We start from the raw sequence: 24,545 nt of genomic DNA on the forward strand, positions 1-24,545 counted from the left end.
CAAACCCAAACCCAAACCAAAATCAAAACCAAAACCAAAACCAAAACTGGTGGTCTACCAGGTGCTTTAAAATTGTCTGACTAATAGAGAACCATGGGGTGGGGTTCCCCTTCTGATATATACAGCATATCTGTGTTTAGTGTCTTGGGTGATACGTCTATAAATAAATGCTTGCTTGACCTACTTTACAGAGGTTGGGATCTAGATTCCAGGTTTAAGTCAAGGTTCCAGAAACTGGGTCTGTTGGACCCAGGGTTCTGGGGTTCCAATATGAACTTTGGTTTGTTCTTTTTTTTTTTTTTTTTGAGATAGGGTTTCTCTGTGTAGCTTTGCACCTTTCCTGGAACTCGCTTTGTAGCCCAGGCTGGCCTCAAACTTACAGAGATCCACCTGCCTCTGCCTCCCGAGTGCTGGGATTAAAGGCGTGCGCCACCATCGCCCGGCTCCTATATGGACTTTGATGCACTTCAGGGTGAGCAGGCCCTCTGTATTAGCTTGCTCGAACCCTGCTAGTCTGGTGCCTTAAGAACCCTGGCATCTTTCCAGGATGGCTGGGGCTTCAGACACCAGATCAGAGTTCCTCTTGCTGACTGAGATATTTGCAGACCCAGGGGAAGGAGAGAGCGATGACAGGATGGGGGAGGTGGTTACGGCAGGGTTTTCCAGCTCTGGTGGCATCGAGGAAGCATTTTGCATGGGTGATCCCATTAATCCTCCAGCATTTCCTGCTGCAATTTTCTCTATGCAGAAGGGAAGCAAACAAGCCCAGAATTGTAAAGCAGTTGGCCTGGGGACACACAGCCAGGAAGAGGTGGACTTGGCCCAGATGTGGGGCTATGTTAGTACTTCTCATTTGGATTCTCATTTTTTTTTTTTTTTTTTACTTTCCTCCATATTTCTCTTTTCACCAGAGCATACCTATCTGTCCATCTCATGGCCCGTGCGGTCACATGCAGCCACATCCCAGGGCATTTCTGTTCTCGGCTCTTTAGATACAAAACAGTGTCTTCCGGAGCCATACCGTCCCATTTGCTCTTGGACTTCTGCTTTGGGCTTGTGTGTATTTATAAAGATCTACACCCACCCTGGGGAACTTCGTGGTCTGTTCTTGGGTTTTCCATTATTGTGACAGAGAAGGCAAGAGACAGTGCCCTTCCTGGGATGGCCACAGATTCATCATTCTCAATCAAGTGGGAATTCAGCTGCTGCTGCTGCTGCTGCTGCTGCTGCTGCTGCTGCTGCTAACAAGAAGGACAACAGTTGAACATCATGCTGTGGCTAGTGGGGAATGTTAATAATTCAAAGATACTTGAGAAATGAGGGGTCCAAGTAGAGCCAGAGTGGTAACTCCTCTTCCCTGTCCTCTGCACACACCCTTTAGTTGGTCAACCTTAGCCTCAGGCATCCCCCTCTGCCTCATCTCCATCCCTTTCACCTGGTCTGATGAGGACAGTCAGGAGTTTGCATTTGAGAACAAGGAGGGAAACTGAAAGCAAGGGTGTGGGCCAGCCTGCTTCTCTTTGCCCCTCCTCTGCTGCTTAGTGTTCATTATTTCCTTACTGCTATTGTAGTTGGCAAGAGGAATGCTTGATCCCTCAAAGTGAACTTGGAAGCCAGATGGAGCTGTGCAAGGGTGAGGCAAAGTGCCCCGAGCTCCGCCCACCGTCTCTCCTGGAGACTGATGGATGTAGGCTGTACATGTCTGCATGCTCAATGGAAAGAGGGCCAGCTGGGGCTTCTGCTGTGTCTAGATCTGCCTCCTGCTGTGCTGTGATTTTTTTTTTTTTGAGTAGGCTGTGCCCAAGACCCCTGTTTCCCTTCCTTCTGTACTACAGAGGGGCTGCCCTTCATCTGTAATATTGAAAATGGTCAGCAGCAGATGAGGATTTCGGTGGGTTCTTGGCATAGGGCCTGGCAGTGCCTACCAGGCTTCCCTCCATGTTACTCTAACGGTGAAAGATAGCATAACCTCTCATTTTGCCGTGTACTTGGTTACAACTTAATTTTAAAATAATGCTAAAATTTAAATCTTCTAAAAGTGGAATCTTGCATTTGTCATGCAGTACCTGTTGGAGCCCACTAGCTTTCCTAGTGGCTGTACCCAGCAGGACTGCATAAGAGGTTGATTGGACTGTGGGCCTGGGTACCAGGTGACTGTAACTAGCAAGGGGGAGGTCTTTTGCTCTGCCCCTTGGCATTGTTATAAATAGAACTTTGGAATAAAGTTCTGGGCCCGTTTGGATAGGGATCCAGGCTCACTTGAGTCTAGCTTGTGTTTTCTCTCAGCTTCTTAACTCTCTAAGTCTCTTATCCCTCATTCCTCAAGAGTTTCTGGAGTAAATAAGTGTGAGGGCTGGTCCCCCACAGGTACTCCTTGGTACAGCTCCTCACATTTTAGAGGTCTCCCATGGCCACACTTGCTTGCCTCTTGCCACACCTGGTCAGAGCTAGTCTGCTGGGGACAGGTCGTGCATGCCACGTCCAGCTTCACCTGGTAAAACCGTCTGGAGGACACTCTCAGGCTGCATGCTCTTTCCTCCAGAAAGAAAGAAATCCCACCGAAGTATTTCAGGAGGTTCTCCCCATTCAAGGGTTAACCAGGCTCTTATTTTGCTTATCTTTGAAAATAAAACAATATTTAAAAGTATTCAGATCAGGGAGGCCATCTGGTGCAGAGCTCACAGCTGCTCCTTTTCAATTGTGCCGTCTCTAATTTATTCATTCCAGGGCTCTGCTGTACATTTGCGAGATCATTATTCGCATTCTGTTCTCAATGTGTGAGTTCTGTTCGATGAGAGACCTGTGAAGGACATCTGGGCTGGCCACTTCCCGCTACTCAGGCCCTTCCCTCCTCTCCTCCCGAGTCTGTCCTCATGGACAGGAAGGGACTAGGGACCCACAGGTGGACAGAGTCACCCTGTTCCTTTGGGGGTCTCTTTCTCTCTCCCTCTCTCCCTCCCTGGGCACATCTTTGGTTCATTTCCCCCATTGTGTTAAGGGAAATTTGTTGGACGGTGACTGCAGTACCACTGCTTAACGACTTTGTACTCCAGCCACATGAGAGCCCAAACCATCCTTGTCTGAAAGTGAGTCACTTTCCCTGGTAGTTAAGGTTTGGTGCTGCACATGCTGGAAACCATACAGAAAGGCAAGAGGAAGAACTGATCTCAAACACCTGAATTCTTGAGACTATTGGGCCCATTCGGCAACATGAAAGCCTTGAAGTAGAGGATGAGGGTCTGAGTGATGGCGGAGTTTGTCTGCAGTCACATGATTATTTAAAAGTTGTGGCTGGTGTCTGGTGCAGATTCTTGGGTCTTTAGACTCCCTGTCCCCAGGCCCCTGTTCTCTCCTGTCTCTGTTAGTCACCAAGCAGGAAGTATATGACATTACAATCACAGTCGAGCTACCTGGATGGTGGGAATGTGGTTCTGTCTCTAATATTGTCAGAACATTGAAACCCAGGCATCCACATTAACCCTAGGCTGGTGTAGTCAGTGTTCACTGGTGTTGCTCTTGTTACCAAGCTAAAAAAGCCCTGTTCTGGAGCATTCCTAGGAGCTCAATGGAGCATACTGGAGTTTTCTTCTGTCATGAAGGCAGGAGTATTTACTGGGTACCCACCCAGTGTGAGGCCCATGCTCTTCAGGGCTGAGCATTGCTGGCCCGATGCTTGTGTGCAGCCCATGCTCTTCAGAGGTAAGCATCACTGGTCCTGTGCTTCTGTGCAGCTCACAGTCTAGCCTGGTTGCCTTGCCTGAGTGATCTCAAGTCCAGGCTGGCCAATCAGATGTTGGCTGACATGCCACTCTGCCAGCCTCTGTTGGTGGCAGCTTCATTGAATGGTAAAGGTCAAAGGTTTACAGCCAAACAGACCCGTGGTTTTCTAATTACTGTCTGTCATTCTACTCAGGAGCAACCTGTAGAAACCAAGCTTCATGCTTTGTGTCAGAGCCTGCCCTCCAAATAGCTCTAGGGAAGATAGCTCCTGGCTAGCTGTGTGACTCTGGGTGTGTTAACCCTTCTGTGCCTCAGGGTTCCACATGTACTTAGAGGATCCGCATGCCGACCTTGGAGAGTTAAGAATGGCTGTATGTGACCTTCCACCCACGGCTGACACTGTACCAGTATCCATTTCTTTCTTTCACTGTTTCTGGGGTCATTGGAAACCCGGAGTCTACATGCTCCCCTGGGAGATATGTCCAAAGGCCACAGTCACTATGTCCCCCAGAGCGATTTTGGTGGCCAGGCTTCAAAGCAAAGCATGAAGCGTGGATTCTGTAGTTTGCGTTTGAGTGGGATGACACAGACAGTTCACCAGACAGGCTTGAGTGGAAGATCTAGTGCCCCGATGGTTTGAATGACCACTGGAAAGCATAAAATGAGTGCTCTAAAATAGTCCCCCTCCAGACACCCTGGGCTCAGAAAAAGAAAATTGTCTGTGATGTCACACAGACCTTTAGAGCCCTTTGTGCATGTGGAGATCTTTGGGTGACACCTGCAGTGTGAGCATGTCTGAAGTCTGGTGCCCATAGGCCTTTGTGGAGCAAACCTGAGTATGTCACGACTGCTTGTGAGATGGGGCATCTGGCTGGGTTTGGCCTGGTCAGAGCCAGAGCAGATGGACAGACCCGCCCACCCACCTGTCCCTTCTGTCAAGGACTACGACTCTAGGCATCAGCACTGCTGTTAGGGTGTCTCCAACCCCTAAGCCAAGGTGTGTCTTTTGCAGATTGCCTGGCACCAGGTGGGGTTGGGGGCTGTTCCTGTAATGGGGCCGAACAATTCTAGTTTCTAGAGTCTTGACTCTGGCGTTAGCTGGATGCCCCTGAGCTCTGGGCTGTGTGGTCCTCATATTCATAGCCCCAGCAAATGCAAGCTTTGAGCACGGTGCAAATGGCTGATACCTTGTGATGGACAGATGGGGGTGGGGTAGGAAGGGTGGACTGCTGTTGGGAGGAAACGCATGGTGAACCTTTAAGAATGATGGACTGGCTTCTCTGGAAGCTGATAAAGCAAGGCCTGTGCTGGCTTTTAACACTTGCTGAAAACTTGTGGCTGAGCAGCCGCAAAAGGCAGAAGTGGCGATGATAAGTTTTTGTTCAAGAGGACGAATTTCAGATCCTCTGCATCCACGTGTTAAAGCGGAGAAGCTAGGGGCCAGAGAGCGGCCACAGCGTATAAGGATGACTCACCAGTGTTTGAGCCTTGTTTGAGAGATGGAGGGAGTTCTGCTCAGGACCCTCCCTACCCAGCAGCTCCCTGCCATGCTGGGAGGATATGGTACTTATTTTAGACTTTAAAGTTTCAAAACACAGCCCTTCAAGGAAGCTCCTACTTGGTGCTCAGCCTCAAGAGCATTCCTACATCACGGCCAGTCTCATGGAACCTGGCCTGTCACCTGCAGGAGTGGGAAGGAACTTGTACAGGTGGGCTCTTGGACCTGCCTGCTTTGAAAGGCCATTTCTGTGTCTCTGTGGCCTCAGAGGTGCCGGTGCGCACAGCCCTGCCTTTTCCTCCTCCTTCAGCCAGTACCTGGCACAGGCTTCTTGGCTTCCTGTGGCTCCTGTGCAGGACACATGGCACCAGACCAGCCTGTGTCCCCTGATCCCTTCTCTCTCTCTCTGGGTGTGAACCTGTAGCCCATCTGCTTCAAATGCAAGTGGTAACTGAGACGGTGTAGGACTCGGTGCCCCGGGCCAACAGGGCATCCAGAGAAGGCTTGAGAGTGCCCCACTTCATCTCCTTCTCTGTGGGTTGTGTCTTCCGCCCCTCCCTCTGCAGAGCCCCCATGAGAGAGAGAAGCTGATCTTTAGGCAGACTCTTGAAGGGGCCAGGAAAGAGAGAAGTGATGGGTCTGGATGAGCTGCTGGACCACTTGGGCTAAGCCAGATGATGGGCTGAAGTCAGGGTGGCCCTCTGTGGAGGTACAGACTGTGAAGGTGGGGTGCCAGACCCTTGATTTTCTTACTGTATCTGTCTCTTATGAGCTACATGTTCTTGGGAAGCAAAGAACCATGCCGCACCTGTTTCCTGTAGAGAAGGCAGGACGGGATGAGCAGGTGCCTAGAGGCTTGTATTGCCTGGTTGATAACTCTGGAGTGCATGGGTTTGCCTGGGCTCTGACTATGCCCACTCTCATTTTCAAGATATGCTAGAGGTTTCCCACAGCAAATGGCTCTTTAGGGGGTCCCCTGTGGGTTTCTGTTGGTTGCAACAATCTTCCCAGTTTCCTCCAAACGCTTACAGACAAGCACAATTCTAGAAATTGGGCTGCCACCCGCCTCTTCCTGGAATCTGTGACCTCACATTGGATGCAGACGGTGAAGTTGGACATCTAGGCATAGGATTATAAGGGGGTTGAAAGCAGGCGGTACTAGAGTGAGGGCTTGAGGCCCTGGCCAGGGATGCACGGACTGTGTTTTACTTATGGAAGTTTGCTGTGTACCAGTTGTAGGTTAGGCAAAAACTCCTGCGGTATATATGATACACACTTGGGGCCAGTCAGGAAGGGCCTGCTGATCATGGTCAGGCAATACTTGCAGCCGAAGCACTGATAAGAGGCTCCAGGCACCAGGAAAGATGAAATTTGGCAAGGAACCTCTCAGGGTCAGATTACGGCAAGGGCTTGCGAGGGGAGGAGGACACAGGGATAAATGATAATAACCCCCAAGAGGCTAGATGGAAAGGCTGTACATCCTGTGGGGGAGGGGGTCAGTTGTCCAGATAACGGAAACGAAATAGCCGTGTCTATCATAACCACAAATTTGCCAGAAGCTAGTGTGGTGTGTGGGGGCAGTTGTGGCCTAACACGGGGAGCCCTTCTGGTTTCCAGCATTGTTACAGTCTTACCTGCTTCTGGTGCTGGGAAAAGGGGCTTTCAGAACAAGGGGTCGACTCTATGATTAGCTGCATCCCCAGTGAGCTTCTTCGTGTTGCCCCCTCAGAAGCTTTAGTCAGACACACGCTCTGTGCAGCTCATAACACACAGTTGTGGCAGCTGATCTCTGTAGCCCCGGTGGCTCACTACCTGTAGCAGAGCGCGTTGGTTAGCTTTTACTGCATCATGAGAGACTTAGAGCAGGGTTTCTGGAGGGGTGGCTGGGTCAGTTGGGTTCCAGCTCTTCCGTGTTGGCCTGGGCTCTGCTTCCTGCATCTGCCATCCTTCTAATGACTCAGCCATGTTCTTCTCATGATGACAGCAAAGACGCCAGTGGGGTGAATGGGCACACCCCGTGCCTTTTTACCTGACCTTAAGACTGGCAGGTGGTCTCTTCTACTTCATTCTATTGGCCAAAGCAGGTCACCTGATGCAAGGTGAAGAGTCAGGAAATAGTCTACTCCTTTAGGGTAAAGTGCAAAGTCATTCACATGACAGGTGAATTAATGCGTGACATAATTAGAATTAATGCTATTGTGGGCCGGCATTACGTGTGTGTGGTATTCACGAACGTTGTTTATGACGGGTCACCCCCTCTCATGAGTATGTTATATGTATTAGCTCACATGATGCTCATGGCAGTGGTAGGATGTAGGTCCTTTGATTATTCTCACTTATCCAAGAAAACAGAGAGGAGAGAGGTTTGATGCCCCATCAAGGTCAAACCCAAGCAAGTCGGCCACAATGTTCTGGCTCTTAACTCCAAAGCTGTGGGTGATCTGTGCCTGCCTGTATGCCATTTGGGAGCAGAGAGGCCCAGATAAGTCACTTGTCTGAGGTCCCTTGGTAGACAAGAGTTTGGAATCCTTACTCACTACGTGCTTTCTATAATGCTAGAGGGTGCTGGATGTCAAGGTGAGGAGGGACTCTGTTCTGTTAATTGACTGTAAAGCTTAGGTGTAAGATTGACGCTGGAACCCGAGAGGTGGTTTAGTTGGTCAAGCACTTACGGTACAAGCATAAGGCCCTGTGCTTACACCCGTAGCATCCGCAGGCCTTGTAGGCCAGGCAGTCTAGCTAAACTGGTGGGCTCCAGGGTCAGGGAGAGACACCATCTCAAGAAATAACGAGGAGAGCAATTGGTGATGACATCTGTTGCCAACTTCTTGCTTCTACACACAAGTGCATTCGCACACACAGACACACATACACACACACACACACGAGAGAGAGAGAGAGAGAGAGAGAGAGAGAGAGAGAGAGAGAGAGAGAGAGAGAGAGAGACTATTTGTTGCTTGTACAGAACTCTGTTGTCCGTTAGCTTTCTTTTTGGTCTCGGCAGTCTCTTTATATCTTTGAGCTGACTCAAAAAATTCCTTCCTCCACTTACTGACAAATATTCCTCGACAAAAAGAGTATTTTCATATACATAGCCCAAAGAGAGATGTCAACATGTAGACATACTAACCGGAAGAAGGCTTTGTGTTTTAGTAAAGGTTAATTAAGACCCACCGAAAAATTTCCCCTTAAAACATAAAAGTAAAATTGTGTAATTAGCTGTTTTCCCCTCTCTCCCCCCAGAGGGCAGACATGAATGTTTCAGCTAAATGAAGCTATTTATTGAAGTCCATCCAGATTTCCTTTGAAGTTTCATACATCTTTCTTCTGCTCTCTCAGCTTCTAGCTACAATAATTTAATAAGTTTTTCCTAGGGTGAAATTGGATGCCCTTTATCGATCTTTCACTGAGGGGCATTCAATTACTTAATCTAAAGTGGTATTTCTGGGTCTCTCAATTACAATTTTGTTATAAATGGTTTGCTAATGATGCCTGGGGTACATAGGTTAATAGGGGGCACCCAAGCAAAGGCTGGGTAATTGAATGCTTTCTATTTGGGGGCCAGTTATCTGATCTCTTACGGTGGCACTGGGTTCCCACAGTTTTGGTTTGCATCCACAGGGCACAGCGTGGAGCTCTGGCTGGGAGGCGACAGAACTGTAATGTATCCCTGAGTACCTTGGTTTACTACATGAATGAGAGCACCAAGGGTCCTGTCTAACCTGAGCCGGCTGGCACCGAGCGCCGGCATTCCAGCCAGGCAAAGTGCAGGTGGAATGCATTACCTGTTTCTAAAGGAAGAACACCTGAGTGTTAAGTTTCTGCGTGGCTGTCCCTGGGATCACCTGTGGGTGTATGGGAAAAGCCAGTTAAGGGGAATGATAGCAATCCGTTCTTCTAGTACAGTCACATGGACTGGATTTTTCCCCCCCATTGAGCTGTGTTATTTAATAGCTACACAGCTCATGGAGAGCCTTGGGAAAGAATATGTAGTGTGCCTCTCTTTATGCACTTGGGCCAATATGACCCCTGATTTTAGTCTACTAATCTCTACCTTCCCCCTACTATGTGGTTGATACCTTCTCCAAGTTAGCACAAGCCCCCAAGGACCTACCCACAGGTAGTTCTCAGGGGCTTTGATCTCCCCCAGAGCTTCCCCCTCCCTTGCTTCTTCCATTTCCATGGACCTGCGCTTCCTCTTGTCCTTCCAGCTTTGCTGAGTCTGTTACTGTCTGCTCAATGTGCATGGAATTCCTCCCTTTAAGACAGGCTTAACCGGGGCGGGGTGGGGGGGAGATTGTGCCCCCAAGAGGACCTTTGCCATGTCTAGACCTGGTTCTGCTTGCCCTATCGCAGTACCTAGTAGTGGAGGCTAGGGATGCAGCTGAACACCTTGCGCACTCTGCAGTGGAGGGACAGCCTGGGCTGTGAGGAATTATCCAGCCCAGGCCCAGCAGGGTGGCACTGAACAGTGGCTTCTAATTGTTTCACTGTTTTGGGACATTTGTGGCTCTTCTTGGCACCTGAGGTTGTCTTGTGCACTGTGACCTCTTTATGGCTTGGTGCCCCTGCAGCACCCCTGGCCAGGTGGAGTAAAAGCCAGCTCAAGTGGAGAGAGACCTCTGTCGTGGTCCCTTCTGCACCTTGTCCATCCAGGGAATGGCTAGTCCAGAGGCAATGAAGTCCACGCCCTGCACTTCGGGCACCAGTGATCTCATGACCTGGTCATAGGATGGGTCTCAATCAACTTTTTCAAGATGTAGTTCACATATGATAGAGTGTCTGTGTGGTTTTGGTAAAACAATGAAACCAACAACAACAAAAATGTGAAAAAAATCCTTGTGAAAATAAGACCGTTTCATATCTTTTTCTTGAAGAAGACTCTCACTGCCCCCTTCCTCCAGAAGTGTTACCAATACCAACCACTTCTTCAGTCTTGTGACACCATCCCGGAGTCTTGCCATTCAAGGTCCACACCAAACGCCTGGAGGCCGAGGGCTCATTCCCAAGAGACTGCTCACTTTACATCCCAGTCATCAGTGTGGGGTTTCTGACACTCACACTTGCATCTGAATTAACCACAGAGGCGAAGGTTCCCAGGTTTCCTGAGTGGTTTCAGTAAGTCCCCGGAGGAACGCATCCCTCTCCAGAAAGGGCCCCAAGCAGGAGTTGGTCAGGAGAATGTGGTTCGGCACTGCCCAGCAGGAGCAGAGCCAGTCAGGCACAGAGAAGAATACCCAGGATTCTCCTGTCTTCCTCTACCTCTATGTGCTCATCAATCCTGAAGCACTCAGATCCCCGTGGTTTTGAGTTTGGGCAGAGGTCTCAGGACATTAGGGAGATTTAATCACATCATTATCACCAACAATTTGGTCTCCAGCTCTTTTTCCATCCTACCTGAGAGTTTAAGCTTCTAACCAAAGCTTGGGCCTTTTGAAGACCAGTCCCTATCTGAAGCTCCTAGTGGCTCTTAGTGCCACTAAGGGTCACTTCATTAAGGTGTGATTGAAAGGGGCTGTCCTAGCATTCCAGAAAGATTCCAAGCTGTGTGCTGGGGGGCTGAAGCTGAATACCAACTATACATGTCTGTGCACGTGTACCTACTGCTACATCTTATATTGACTTCTGTTCTCCACCCTAGGATGTGCCTAGCACACAGTTAGCCTTTAGAAAGTATGTACTGAACTAGTGAATGAATGAATGAATGAAAGAATGAAATGAGAACACACTGTATTTGGAATGTTTTGGGAGTAGTCTCCTTTTTTTTTTTTTAATGGTTTTCCGAGATAAGGTTTCTCTGTGTAGCTTTGGAGCCTATCCTGAAACTCACTCTGTAGAACAGGCTGGCCTGGTACTCACAGAGATCCGCCTGCCTCTGCCTCCCAAGTGCTGGGATTAAAGGCGAGCACCACCATGCCTGGCCCAGTCTCCTTGATTCTTTAATGAGTTAAAAAACCAGTCTTGGAGTGCTTTGCCTGGCTAGAGGTACAGCTGCTAGCTAGAGGAACACTGGGCGTGTTGGAGCCTGTCCTCTGTCCCATCAACCCCCATTAAGATTATCCACTTCCCCCATTCCCAAGGTTTATTTACTTTGAAACAAGATAGCTTAGCTCTTCGTTAGAATGTTCTGCCCATTCTGTTGGATTTTGATGATGTCTGTTCTTGTTCTGTGGCTTCAAAGTCCATGTTCGGTTTTTTTCTTTCTTTAAAAAAAAATGAACAGTAAGACAGAAGGGTGTGAACACCCTCCCACTGAGTCGCCTGTTTGGAGCCTAATTTTTAACCCTGCCTTGGCCTTGTCTTTGACAAGTGAAAAAAATGCTTTCTTGGCTTCAGGGCTGGAGTTTCTAAGGAGGGATCTTGCCCTTTTGTTTCTTTATTTAGAAGAGTTGTTTGTACCCAGCAATGGGTCAGGGGTGACAGAGCATGCTGGAAGAACAGGCTCCTGCCCTGCTTTTCCAGCTGCCCCAAGGGAGGAGAGGGACCCAGCTCAGGCCCAGGGCATCCCCTCCCACGCCTCTCAAGTTTGTCCCTCCAGTTGTCCCACGCCCCGGAGACCAGAGCTCCTCAATGCGGCCTCCTGGATAGAGTGATCATTCTTTGGCATATCTCTCTCTCTCTATATATATATATATAGATATATATATCTATATATATATCTATATATATAGATATATATATAGAGAGAGAGGACGTGTGTGGTTTGTGTGTGTGTGGAGTGTGCTCATGCATTCGTGTGTGCATGTGTGTGTGTGTGTGTGTGTGTGTGTGTGTGTGTGTGTGTGTGTGTGTACAGTGTGTGTGTGTCTGTGTGTGAGTGAATTTGGGGCACATGCCATGGCACGTATGTGGTCAGATGACCTCACACGTCAGTCCTTGTTTTCCACCAGCCTTGAGGCAGACTTTCTCTGTTCACTGCTGCATACACCAGGCTAACTGGCCTCCTAACTTGGCATTTCTCTTGCCTCTGCCTCCCCTCTCCCACAAAACAAAGTGCAGGATGAGATGTCTGGCTTTTATGTGGGTTCTGGGGAACTGAACTCAGGTTGTCATGCTTGCATAGCAAGTGACTTATCCATTTAGCCATCCCCCCAGTCCTGTACAATGCAACTTTTGTCTGTTATATTCCTGGCTGTGGATTCACAAAGGCCTGTTTTAATATGAAAGATCCACAAAGTGCTGCTGTGGTGAACTGTATAGAATTTGTCCAGCTCTCCTCTCCTCTAAATATTTAAGCATAAATGTTGGCAGCATGCAGGACACTCTGTGGGTGGAAGAAACACCACTTTGTGCCAACATATTTCAAGAAAACACGGGCTTTGGATCCAAGTGACATGAAGGTTTCTACTGGAGGGTTGTGACTGTTCAGATCTCTAGCCAACGTGCAGAGTCTATAATGAAGGCTTGGTTAATGCCACTTCTCTGGGGACTGAGGATTGTTTGAGGTGTATGCAAGTACGATGGGACGTGAGTTCACCACCCTTGGGTAATTAAGGAAAAAGAATGTGGCTTAGGTCTCCCATCTGGGAGTGCATAGCACATGCTTTTAGAACTCACTGGCAATTAAAGATGGTACTGTGGCCAATGATGCTGCTGTTATCCATGTTGTGTACATTTCCTGGGTCACTAAACACATGCCAGGCCTATACAAACTCTTTACACACATTAATTAATTTTGCGTCTTAAAATAAGTTACAAGGAAATACTGTTGTTCTAATTTTACTGGCAAGGAAGTGAGAACCCAGAGAGGTTAAACAGCTTAAGGTCACACAGCTAGTGTGCGGGAGCGTTTATGGCAGCTAGAAATCCAGTCAGCTTGCTTTCGTTAGTTCATCTGTTGCTCTTTTAATGACATCTCCAAAGAAGTGTCATTTGGGAAAGAAATACACTTCAGAACCACGGCGTTATGTTAATGGATTTTTAAGAATCGCGTCTTCCCAGGAGATGAAAGTGAAAAATGACTCCAGGGTCTAAAGTGTTACGTGGCTCAGGGGAATTCTGTACGTTGGATTTAATTGCTTAATAACTTAAAGTCAGATGGGTTTTTTTTTTTTAATATGATACACATGACTGAAGAAGAGGATCATTTCATTGTTGCTAAATTTTCATTAACTTTTGCTTCCTAAGCTGTAGTGGAGAGGCTGGAGAAGCTGTGAGAAGCTTCTCTCTGTTTCCCCTTACCATTCCCACTCCCCTCCTTACTGTGCCCCATGTTTATCACTGAGGTAAAAATGGTATTTTGATGATTCATACCTCAAATTGGAAATCACTGATGGTCTTGGCTCTCTCTCTTTCTCTTTCTCTTTCAAAAGCTACCCGTATGTGGCAAGAGAAACCTCAGTTGAGAAAACTCCTCCATCAGATTGGCCTGTAGGCACGTCCTTACAACGTTTCTTGCTTAATGAAGGACCTCCATGGCTCAGCTCACTGTGGTGAGAAGAGCACTGTGGCACAGCTGTTGGTCCTGGGTGGTGTAAGAAAGCAGGCTGAGTAAGCCATGGGGAGCAAGCCAGTAAGCAGCACCCTCCATGGCCTCTGCTTCAGTTCTTGCCTCAAGATTGGTGCCTTGAGTTCCTGCCCTGCCTTCTTTCAATGATGGATGGTGATGTGGAAGAATAGGATGAAATAATCCTCTCTACCCCAAGTTGCTTTTGGTCATGGTGTTTCATCATAGCAGCAGAAACCTAACTAAGAAACTAACTGTGCATAATTAGTGGTTACACAATCTTGAGATACTGGAATGTCATCGCTCAGATATGTGAAGGCAGAGGTCCTGGAGGGTACATCAGTCATGTAAAGTGTAGTGTTTTGGGTCACATTTGGTGACAAAATGAACCCCAAATCTAAGCACAAAGACCCCAAACATCTCCATTGGTCTTGTTTGATCTGTGACTTGCTTATGAACAAGTAAGTGTGGCTGAAATGGAGAGGTGGACGAGGGCGCTACACATCTGCTCTTCTCTGGGAAGCAACTCCTGCATTATCATAGTTACAACATAATGCCACAAAACTTACCTGTCTTTATGTTTAGGTCACCTGCCATTCATGAGAATCTGCTCCCCATGAAGAGAAAACATTCTGCAGGAATGCCAGTCTCCCCATCAGTGAGGATCCCATGATGTCTTCTAATCTCCAGTGTGACTCCATGCTCTCCGCTGACGCCACCCCGACTTTCTTTGGTGCCATGGGAAAAACCTGAAGCAGGAGCAGACTTGCTTCCAAACCTGCGGCTCCTTCAGTGTTGCATGGCTGGTGCAGAACAGACTATTGGAATTGGCTTTGTGTGTGTTATCCTTCGTATTTGAACCAAAGAACGTGCCTCACTCTCTAGCGCGTCGGTGTCTGCTCTCCTTTGCATTTGTTTCTGTTGCTCGTGCCTTCTCACCATCTTCTGTCATCACAGGATACCCTTAACGTTTCCCAGCAGACTCCCTGAGGGCTGGTCCATGGCTCCCTAAGCCGGCTGTCCAAGGGCTCTACCATGAGGCACTGCATTAATTGCTGCATACAGTTGTTTCCTGAGGATACACACAAACAGCAGACTGCCTGCCGGGGAGGCCCCCATCCTAGTCACCAGGTGTGCCCCACTTGCAAAGGAGAGAACAAAATTCTGTTCCGTGTGGACAGTAGGCAGATGAACTTGCTCGCTGTTCTCGAAGTGAGGGCTGAAGGCAATGAGAACTGGGGCGGTTTTTTGCGCTTCAAGAAGGGGAAGCGATGCAGCCTGGTCTTTGGACTGATAATCATGACCTTGGTGATGGCTTCTTATCTTCTTTCTGGGGCTCACCAGGAGCCTCTGATTCCATCTCCTTTTCATTACGGGGGTTTCCCCAGCAACCCCAGCTTGGTGGACAGTGATAACCCAGGTGACATGAAAGAGCATCACTACCAACCTTCTATAAATAACATCTCCTACGTGAAGGACTATCCAAGCATTAAACTAATTATCGACAACATCGCTGCCAGGATCGAGTTTACGACCAGGCAGCTCCCGGACTTACAAGAGCTCAAGAGGCAAGAGCTGCACGTGAGTAGCCGTGTGTCATTCTTGATGACTGGCTTTTAAAGAATGGATGCTTCCTTCCCTACTGTCATCTTTGGGGGTGCAGGTGGAATGTGACAGACATTTCCGAGATGTCTTACAGCAAGGATAATTCGATGATCTGACAGCCTCTGGGATTAGATGGCACTGTGTGACTATCCTATGGAATGCCAAGGAGGGAACTGGCAGTCCTGAGTGGCCCTACTAGAGATATTTAAGGACCGTCTCTTGTCATCCTTGCCTTTGGGGACTTCTTGCCTAGAATGGGGTCATGGTGGCTAAAGTTGCTTTTGTAGCTCATCATCATTTAGTATTTAAAAAAAAAAGGATTAATTTTTTTTTTTGGTCATGTGCTTGTGTGTATGCCTGTGTAGTTATATGTGCATGTGGGGGCAGGTGCCCTTGGGAGCCAGAGTGGGAGCTGAACACCCCGGAGCTGGAGTTAAGGTGCCTGTGAGCTGCCTGATGTGGGGGCTGGGAGCTGAGCTCTGATCGTCTGGCAGAGCCGTCTACACCAACCATTGAGCCACTTCTCCAGCTCCATCATTTAGATTTGTTTCCTTTTGCTTTCGAGGCAGGGTCTCTCTATGTAGCCCCGGCTGTCTAGGAACTTGCTCTGTAGATCAGGCTGGCCTTGAACTCAACAGAGATCCCCCTGCCTCTGCCTCCTGAATGCTGGGGTTACAGGTGTGGGTCACCACTGCCGCTAGGTTAGAATATGTTTTTGCTAATTGTTTTCCTTCATTGTGTCTGTCTCCTTCTTTCTTTGATTGCAGATGTTTTCTGTAATCCCCAATAAGTTCCTTCCGAACAGCAAGAGTCCCTGTTGGTATGAGGAATTCTCTGGGAGGAACACCACTGACCCCTACCTGACCAACTCCTACGTGCTCTATTCCAAGCGGTTCCGCTCCACCTTTGACGCCCTACGAAAAGTCTTCTGGGGCCACCTGTCACACGTGCAAGGCAAGCACTTCCGCTTGCGTTGCCTGCCACACTTCTATATCATTGGGCAACCCAAGTGTGGAACTACTGACCTTTATGACCGCCTTCGGCTGCATCCAGAAGTGAAATTCTCGGCCATCAAGGAGCCCCACTGGTGGACCCGGAAGCGCTTTGGTAAGTGTTGAGTCTCATTTTCTTTTAGTCATTCCATGGATGGATGTTATGGCTGGTGAGGGGTGAGTGTAAGAATCTGTGAGGGAAGGCAGGGTGAGGTTGGAGAGAAGATGTATTGAGATTCAGAGGCACAGTCCTTGTCATTAGACAGTTTCATTAATCTGTTTTGTGGTGTAACAACAAAACACCAGTGTTTGGGTAACTTAAGGGAGAGGAATTTATTTGGTTTGTGGTTCTAGGGGCTAAAGGTTCCAAAAAGCATGTTGTCAATATCCTGTTGAGAGGCCATTGGCTACATTACAAGATGGTAGAGAAAGAAAAAGGTGGCTGGCCATATGCAGCAGAGGCCAAGTTCATGGTGAGGCCTGGCTTTATAATAAACCACTTTGTCGGGAACAAAGTCACTCCAAGAGAACAGCATTAAACTTTCCAGGCAGAGCTCCCATGAGCTAGTCACCTTCCGCCATGCTCTACTTTCTAAGGAGTTCCATGACCCTCAGCATCCCACTCTGGGTACCAGCCTTACCAAGTTTCCAGCACACGAGCCTCTGGGGGACACACTCAAACCATAGCATCGTTTCACAGGCAAACCCCCCGCTAGTGAGCACTGGTTGAGTGCTAGGTGTGTGCAGGGCAAGGGGCAGGTGCAGAATGGGAACTTGTTGCTGTTGGTGGTGGTGGTGTGAGTGTGTGTGTGTGTGTGTGTGTGTGTGTGTGTGTGTGTGTGTGTGTGTGTTACTGAGGGTTACATCCCTAGCTCTTTTAGTTGTCCTGAAGAACTTGAACATGCAGACGTAGCAGGGATCAATTCATGTCAGGAACTAGGGTGTCTGGCACCCAGCTCTGGGCTGCTTTACTGAGGCCACCACACCTGGAGGAGACACAGCTTCTGGCCTCAGCTGTGTGACCTACCCTGTCTACCTCATGTGTTTGAAATGCACTGGGGTTACATCTCACCCCTGGTCAACAAGGTTGACTGTGGACCCCGCCTGCTCTGCCCCGCCTTGTAGGCTGGTTCTGCTCCACCCAGCCCCAGGCACCCTGTGGCCCTTGGTCACTGTTTCCTGTCCATAACCTTTTCCTTCTGCCAGGAGACATTTGGTCACTGAAGCTAATGGGTGATACATGGCCTGTTGTCTGCCAAAGCCTGGGCGGGCCTTGAGGGTAGTTTCCATCTAAAGGACCCAGGTCACTAGGAGAAAATCTTAGATGTTTTCCTTAGACTAACTTTTCCTGACAAATGTTTGATTTCCTCCTTTTGTTGTTCGTTCGGGAGTGGTTTAGCAGTAGCTGCTGAGGAGCCAAAGTCTCTTTTCCTCATGCATTTGATGTGCATGTATGAATGCATACTCTCCTCTCCCACCACAGCCCGTGTTCCCCCGAAGAGAACCAGCTTCCCCCTGGCAGGAAGGAGGAAAGGACAGGGCACGCATCAGCTGCTGGTGTTCAATATCACCTTGAATCTCTTGTTATTTGGGCCAGAACTGTTTTCTTCCTACTTTGCAGTTAACTTTGGTAGCTGTGGTGGTGCTGGGGGTGTATGTTTTTAAATGTTTGCAAGCTATTTGAAGGCAGGGAACAAATTTAAGATGTGTGTGGCAGATGTCAGCATCTGTGTCCATCCAGGGAACAATCAGTTCACCCTGCTGTTTGGACAAGTAGGATCTTGACGGACTGCATCCGTATTAGAACAGCTGTTGGGTTCCATAGAGCCCTGGAGAAAGAGGCACTGTGAAGGTGACAGGATGCTGCTTCCTTGCTGCCCACCCTGTGTCCTTCTGCGTGTTTGGCACACCACACGAGTCCTAGGTGCCGGGGCTGCGTGTCTGCTTTAATCTCTCTTGGTGAAGCTGGTAATCAGTTCTCAGCTCTAGCCCTCCACGTAGCCCTTTTCTACCTCTTGGGTAGGCATGGCCTCTCTTAAGCGGCCACTGCTCAGCAGTGGTGGTGTCTCTCACCTTGTGAGGCATGTGTGTACCGAAGCAGGCAGGCAGTTGACAGAGCTCTCCATCCCACACCCATGTGCCTCCTCCAGAAGCTTACCTGTATCAGGTCTTTAGCTGCTAAAGTTAGGTCCTCTTGGTCTTTTCCTCCCTCTCTGGTCATGCTTCAGGAGGCCACCACCCTATCAGTGGCAATGTTTGTCTTCAGTAACTCAACTCTTTTTTTTTTTTTTTTTAATTTTTTGTTTTGTTTTGAGACAGGGTTTCTCTGTGTAGCCCTAGCTATCCTGGAACTCTCTTTGTAGACCAGGCTGGCCTCAGACTCATAGAGATCTGCTTTTGCCTTCCAAGTCCTGGGATTTAAGGAGTTTGCCACCACCACCCGGCCAGTAACTCTCTTCTTGGCTCCTGTAGGAATTGTCCGCCTGAGGGACGGACTACGAGACCGCTACCCTGTGGAAGATTACCTGGACCTCTTTGACTTGGCTGCACACCAGATCCATCAAGGACTGCAGGCTGCCTCTGCGGAGCAGCAGAGCAAAATGAACAGAATCATTATTGGTAGGTATAGCTTCTGGGGAGCTTCAGGGGAGCTGGCAGAAGGAGTCTCTTTGGGGCCCTGGTCCATGCTCTGGGCCCAGCTCTGCCTCACCTGAAGAGCATTTGCAAGCTGAGTCCCTTCCCCACATGGCTGTCACTCTTACCCTAGGTAAAACATTCACACCATTTGTACCATTACTATACAGCAGGAACAGTTAGTCAGCTGGCTTGTTCTGCGCAGACTCAAGGAGATCTGAAATGGCTTTTAAGAAAGTCGCCGTTTCTCTGTTTTTCCTTAAGTTGATCAGGAGTGCTTTACTTCTTTCCACAATGATGATCGGGGTTAGCCTTCCAATGAGTCGCTGATTGAACTCTAGGACTGTGGGAGGGAGGCGGCATCTCCTCTCGGTCTCGGCAGCACTTTGCACACCCTCTGGGATGAGTTGCTGTGTGACCCAGGAGCCCTTGAGCATTCAAAATGAAGCTGTTTGTGTGGCGTGTGCTCAGGATGTGGAGGCAGGAGACTCTTGAGTGTGAGGCTTGCTTGGGCTCTTTAGTTAGACAAAGCAAAACCAAAGCAACGCCAAACAAATAAAGCAGTGGAAGGTGAAACAAACCAAGATAGCTTGATTAAAAAATTTCGTAAGAATTTTATTGAAAATCAAAAAATTTTGTTTGTATTTAAATGTACACATTTGATACATATGCATAACGAAAAGATGATCTCAGCTAATCAAGTTAGTGTATTGGTCTCCTCACGGCTCCCTCCCTTTATCCCTTGCACTCTTTCACATGGTGAGAGTACCTGAAGCCCCGCCCCCCCCTTGGCAAATGATGGCACACAGTGGAGTGTTGCCATCTCCAGCCCAGACTCGGTGCCTTGGATGCTAGACTCATGTCGTTCGACAGAACTCTTTTCATCAGATTTAGCTTGAGATGGGGCGTTTATCTCCGACGCCTTCTGAAAAGGAGAAATTGAATCATACATTTCACTTAAATTGGTTCCCTGAGGCAATGATCTATTTTGTGCTCCTGGATCCATTACATTTTGATTCTCTAAATCACATGAATTTCTGGGTGAGCAGGATGGATAGTGACTAGCCACTTGCACGAGGACCGTGTCCCTGACTCTGTGAGGAGATTCTGACATCTGCCAAAGCCTGGACTGATGGATGGGTTGATTTTTTTTTTTTCTAAGTCATAAGTAAAATCTGTGTATCCACTGGGAATGAACTCTACCCACCCTTGTGCCTACAGTGTGAATTGGCTGTTAGATTTTTTTTTAAATTTTAAACTCAAGGGTGCAAACACTCCATTTAATAAATCTAATTAATATTTTGCTGAGACTCCCATACCATATGCCTCTGGGGAAATCTCAAGTTCTATGAAAGAGCTAAAAATATTCCTCCCAAAGCCAAGAAACAGACTTAGAAAATGAATGAGAAAGGAAAGCCTTCGTTTGGGTTCCTAATTATAGTTACTGCTATATTTCAAAAAGAACAAGAAATAAAAATACTATACTGATATTTACTCCAAGCCAGGTTTGCTGCTGTGTCTTATGATAGCCTCTTGGTGTGATAGGCAGTGTGGAGAAGCAGATGAGAAGCTGGCATCTGGCTCTGCCTATGGCACCAGGCAGCTCTATGCCAAGTCAGGTCTTTGTTTCCATCCCAGTCTATGGGTCTATCAGATGGGATTGTGGGACTAGATCAGAACCCTGCTTCTCCCAGCCCTGGAAAGTGGCTCATCCCCTTTTCAACTCTTCCTCCCAATGAAGTCCTTGGCAGAGGTCAAAGGGTCACCTCAGCTTGGGTGAGGGGCCATGGGTCAGAGGAGGAGGCCCTTCCTCTCAGCAGCCTCTGGCAGGAGAGACACTCAGGGACTCAGGACTGAGGCAGTCAGGTTCTGTGAGGCTGGGGATGCTGAAAGCCCCGCTCTGCCTGCAGGGTGCCTTGCCCCTGCCCACTCACTTAGTACCTGATGGCTTCTTGAACTTTCAGTCTCCTTTTAGAGGAGACAGTCTATGCCTGTCTTGTTTCCCTCATTGGTCCCCAGTGCCAAGACAATGTGGGGCATGAATTAGATGTCAAATGAATGTGTTCCGGGTGGATGAAGGCTGAGTGGACAGACAGATGGGAAGATGAACCAATGGCTGCATGGGTCTAGAACCAGGTCCCTTTGAGATCTGGCAGAATTTGTGCCAGTGTCAGGTTAGACACTCCATTCTCATTTCATATTCCCTCCTTTGTGGTGAGTAGATTTGCCAAAGATTTGACTTGTCTTTTCTCTCTGTTATGTTTTTAAAATAAACTAAGAAAGGAAAGATGGCTGGGATACCGGTGTTCATACAACACGGTCACAGACCGAGCAGAAGAACAGGGCCTATTGTCTTCACACATGACCATAACGTGCTCATAGGACCTACTGTCTTCACACATGACCATAATGTGCCCACAGGGCCCACTATCTTCACACATGACCATAACGTGCTCACAGGACCTACTGTCTTCACACATGACCATAACGTGCTCACAGGACCCACTGTCTTCACACATGACCATAACGTGCTCACAGGACCTACTGTCTTCACACATGACCATAATGTGCCCACAGGGCCCACTATCTTCACACATGACCATAATGTATTTATGGGGCCTACTGTCTTCACACATGACCATAATGTATTTATGGGGCCTACTGTCTTCACACATGACCATAATGTATTTATGGGGCCTACTGTCTTCACACATGACCATAATGTGTTTATGGGGCCTACTATCTGATTATCATGTGCTTATCACTAACCAGGTTGACCCCTTAACTCAGACTATCCCTGAATGAATGACACTGAGATGTGGCGCATGGTCCATGTCCAGAAATTAAGTGTAGAATTGACTGGCTTGTTTATCTTGAAGACACAGGTGAGGGGTAGTGGTGGCTATGGAAGGGTGGGTACCAGTTGTCCTCACACTAGATCCCTGGAATCCCTTTCCTTCCACATTTCAGTAGACAGTCACAAAATGGAACAAGGCAAATGCAGCTGGGAAGATGGCTTATTTGCAAAGCCCTTGCTGCACAGGCATGAGGATCTGAATTTGGATTTCCAGCATCCCTGGAGAAAGCTGGTCATGGCTGTAGGCTCCTGTAATCCCAGTGCTGGGGAGGTAGAGGCAGAAACATCCCTAGGGCTTGCTGACCAGCCTGTCTAGGCAATTGGCAAGCTCCAGGTTCAGGGAGAAACCCAAATTCAAAAAGATAGAGCAATAGAGGGAGACTTTCCTTGTTGAATTCTGATCTTCATAAGCAGGTACATGCTGGGGATGTCTTTGTGTATGCTGTGAATGTGTTGCTCTGATTGATTGATAAATAAAATGCTGATTGGCCAGTAGCTAGGCAGGAAGTATAGTATAGGCGGGACAAGCAGAGAAGAGAATTCTGGGAACAGGAAGGCTGAGTGAGGAGACACTGCCAGGTGCTGCCACCATGAGAAGCAAAACGTAAAGTACCAGTAAGCCACAAGCCACGTGGCAACTTACAGATTAATAGAAATGGGTTAATTTAAGATATAAGAACTAGATAACAAGAAGCCTACCACGGCCATACAGTTTATAAATAATATAAGTCTCTGTGTGTTTTCACTTGTGTCTGAGAGGCTGCAGGAGCCAGGTGGACTGGAGAAAACTCCAGCTACAGGTACCCATACATGTGTACATACAAGTACAGATGTCAGCCGGGCAGTGGTGGTGCACACCTTTAATCCCAGCACTTGGGAAGCAGAGGCAGGTAGATTTCTATGAGTTTGAGGCTAGCCTGGTCTACAAAGCAAGTTCCAGGATGGCCAGAGCTGATACACAGAGAAACCCTGTCTCAAAAAACCAAAACCAACAACAACAACAACAACAACAAAACCAAGCAAATGTCATACCACACACACACACACACACACACACACACACACACACACACACACACTCATGCACAATAACACAACAATAATTAGTTCAGTTATCCAAGAGTCTCTGTTGTTTAAGTGCCCGTGTCTTGACCTCACCTCTCTCCTCAGAGCCGTGCTGAACGTTTTCATCTTTCTGTTAGGGACTCTGATTAAATAGTGTTGGGCCCTGTTTATCCAGCCACTACAGACTACTGGCTATGCAAAGAGCAGGGGGTGAGGTGTGGGCAGCAGACAGCTGGCCATGTGGGAAAGCGGGGGCTGAGGCTGAGACCCCCTGGCCTTCTGGCAAAGTCTTCCTCTCGTTTGGTCCTAGATTGTGCCCTGTGACTAACTGTTATGGTTCCAGGGAAAGATAGATGTGAACTGCATCCAACTTTCCAGCGAGGGTCAGCTTCCCCAAATGACTCTTTTCTCTTCCTGACACATTTTGAAGGAAACCGTCCCGTAGATTCTCAGCGGGCCCTTAAAAAATGCCACAGAGCTATGAGCTGCCAGCAAAGCCAAATATTGTGAGATTAAAGTCCTAGGTGTTAGTAAAGGTTATATTTTTGTTCATCCCGAAGGATTCTTCCTGGGGGTGGGGGTGGTAGCAGCAGAGGTGGGTGCCCGATGTCCTCTCCCTGGATCCCCGGATCTGCCAACAATGGCGGATAAGCTTGCCCGGTCATGGCTATTTAAAAGGAAGGCACGAGAGCCAGGCTTGGCCTCTGGCTCACAGTGGGAGCCCAGACTCTATGGCCCAGCATCTGCTCCCTGTCTGTTTGCAGGAGAGGCCAGTGCCTCTACAATGTGGGATAACAATGCCTGGACCTTCTTCTACGACAACAGCACAGACGGAGAGCCACCGTTCCTGACCCAAGACTTCATTCATGCCTTTCAGCCCGAAGCCAAGCTCATCGTCATGCTCAGGGACCCTGTGGAGAGGTGAGTGGGGGTGGGGGAGTGCCATGCTTTGCATTTTTGGTGAAAAGAAAGGGTTTTTTTTTTTTTTTTTTGGGAGCACAGTGTTTCCATCTCATCATAGAGAAGATTTGCCTGTTTAAGAAAAATAATAAACAAGCTTAACTTGCGACATTACTGTTGTTTCTTACATAAATGTTATTCTTAGGGCAAGCCTCCCTGCATTTAAACAAATCGTGGTCTATTTTCTCGGCAGTTTTGACTGTGGTCTGTGGGTGCTAGCCTCTGGTGGGTCTGACCGAGAGACAGAGGATACAAGTGCTGATAGGGCTGGGGATGCCCTTGGTGTCAGGTGTGTTGGGGTTCTCTGTGTGCTCTGACTCCCAGAATTCCTTATGGCTTTGGTTGGTGAGTCCTTTCTCCCATGCAGGTCTGAACATGTATCGCTCCCCTTCCCCCCTCAGCATCCCTGGAAACAGAAGAAGGGGGAAATGACTGACAGATTGCTTTGCCTCTGATGAGGTCAGGGCTTGCCCAGGTCTGGACGGAGCAGAGCTGGTGCAGTTGATCAGATAGTACCTGGATGGCGATATTGTGTATGCTGTAGACTGTCAGGACCTTTACATCACTTAGTCTGCTGTGCCCTCCAAACACCATCTTATCCGGAACGAGGGGTTGCCACTCAAAATGGCCAGGCTATGTCAGAACAGCTCAGCTTCCTGTCTGGAGATCAACGGTCTTTTGTCCATACCTTGTTCTCGTTTATTCTCCTGTAAGCCATACAGTCCAATCTAATCATTTCAAACTATGATAGCTCCCTGGTATTTAAAG

General features: G+C 48.3%; 1 protein-coding gene across 3 annotated transcripts in view; it reads left to right on the forward strand.

The window, feature by feature from the left end:
• Positions 1 to 24,545, forward strand: part of Chst15 (carbohydrate sulfotransferase 15) — an 82,222-nt gene that overhangs the window by 32,304 nt on the left and 25,373 nt on the right. For all 3 annotated transcript variants that reach the window (XM_052760912.1, XM_052760911.1, XM_052760913.1), the window contains exons 2-5: positions 14,250 to 15,245; positions 16,037 to 16,376; positions 18,734 to 18,880; positions 23,582 to 23,738. In XM_052760912.1, the coding sequence (XP_052616872.1) occupies positions 14,700 to 15,245; positions 16,037 to 16,376; positions 18,734 to 18,880; positions 23,582 to 23,738 (1,190 nt within the window). In that variant the 5' untranslated portion in view covers positions 14,250 to 14,699. The remainder of the gene's footprint in view (positions 1 to 14,249; positions 15,246 to 16,036; positions 16,377 to 18,733; positions 18,881 to 23,581; positions 23,739 to 24,545) is intronic.

Source organism: Peromyscus californicus, unplaced genomic scaffold, assembly GCF_007827085.1.
Source record: "Peromyscus californicus insignis strain IS unplaced genomic scaffold, ASM782708v3 Scaffold_4__1_contigs__length_199733344, whole genome shotgun sequence".
Lineage (NCBI taxonomy): Eukaryota > Metazoa > Chordata > Mammalia > Rodentia > Cricetidae > Peromyscus > Peromyscus californicus.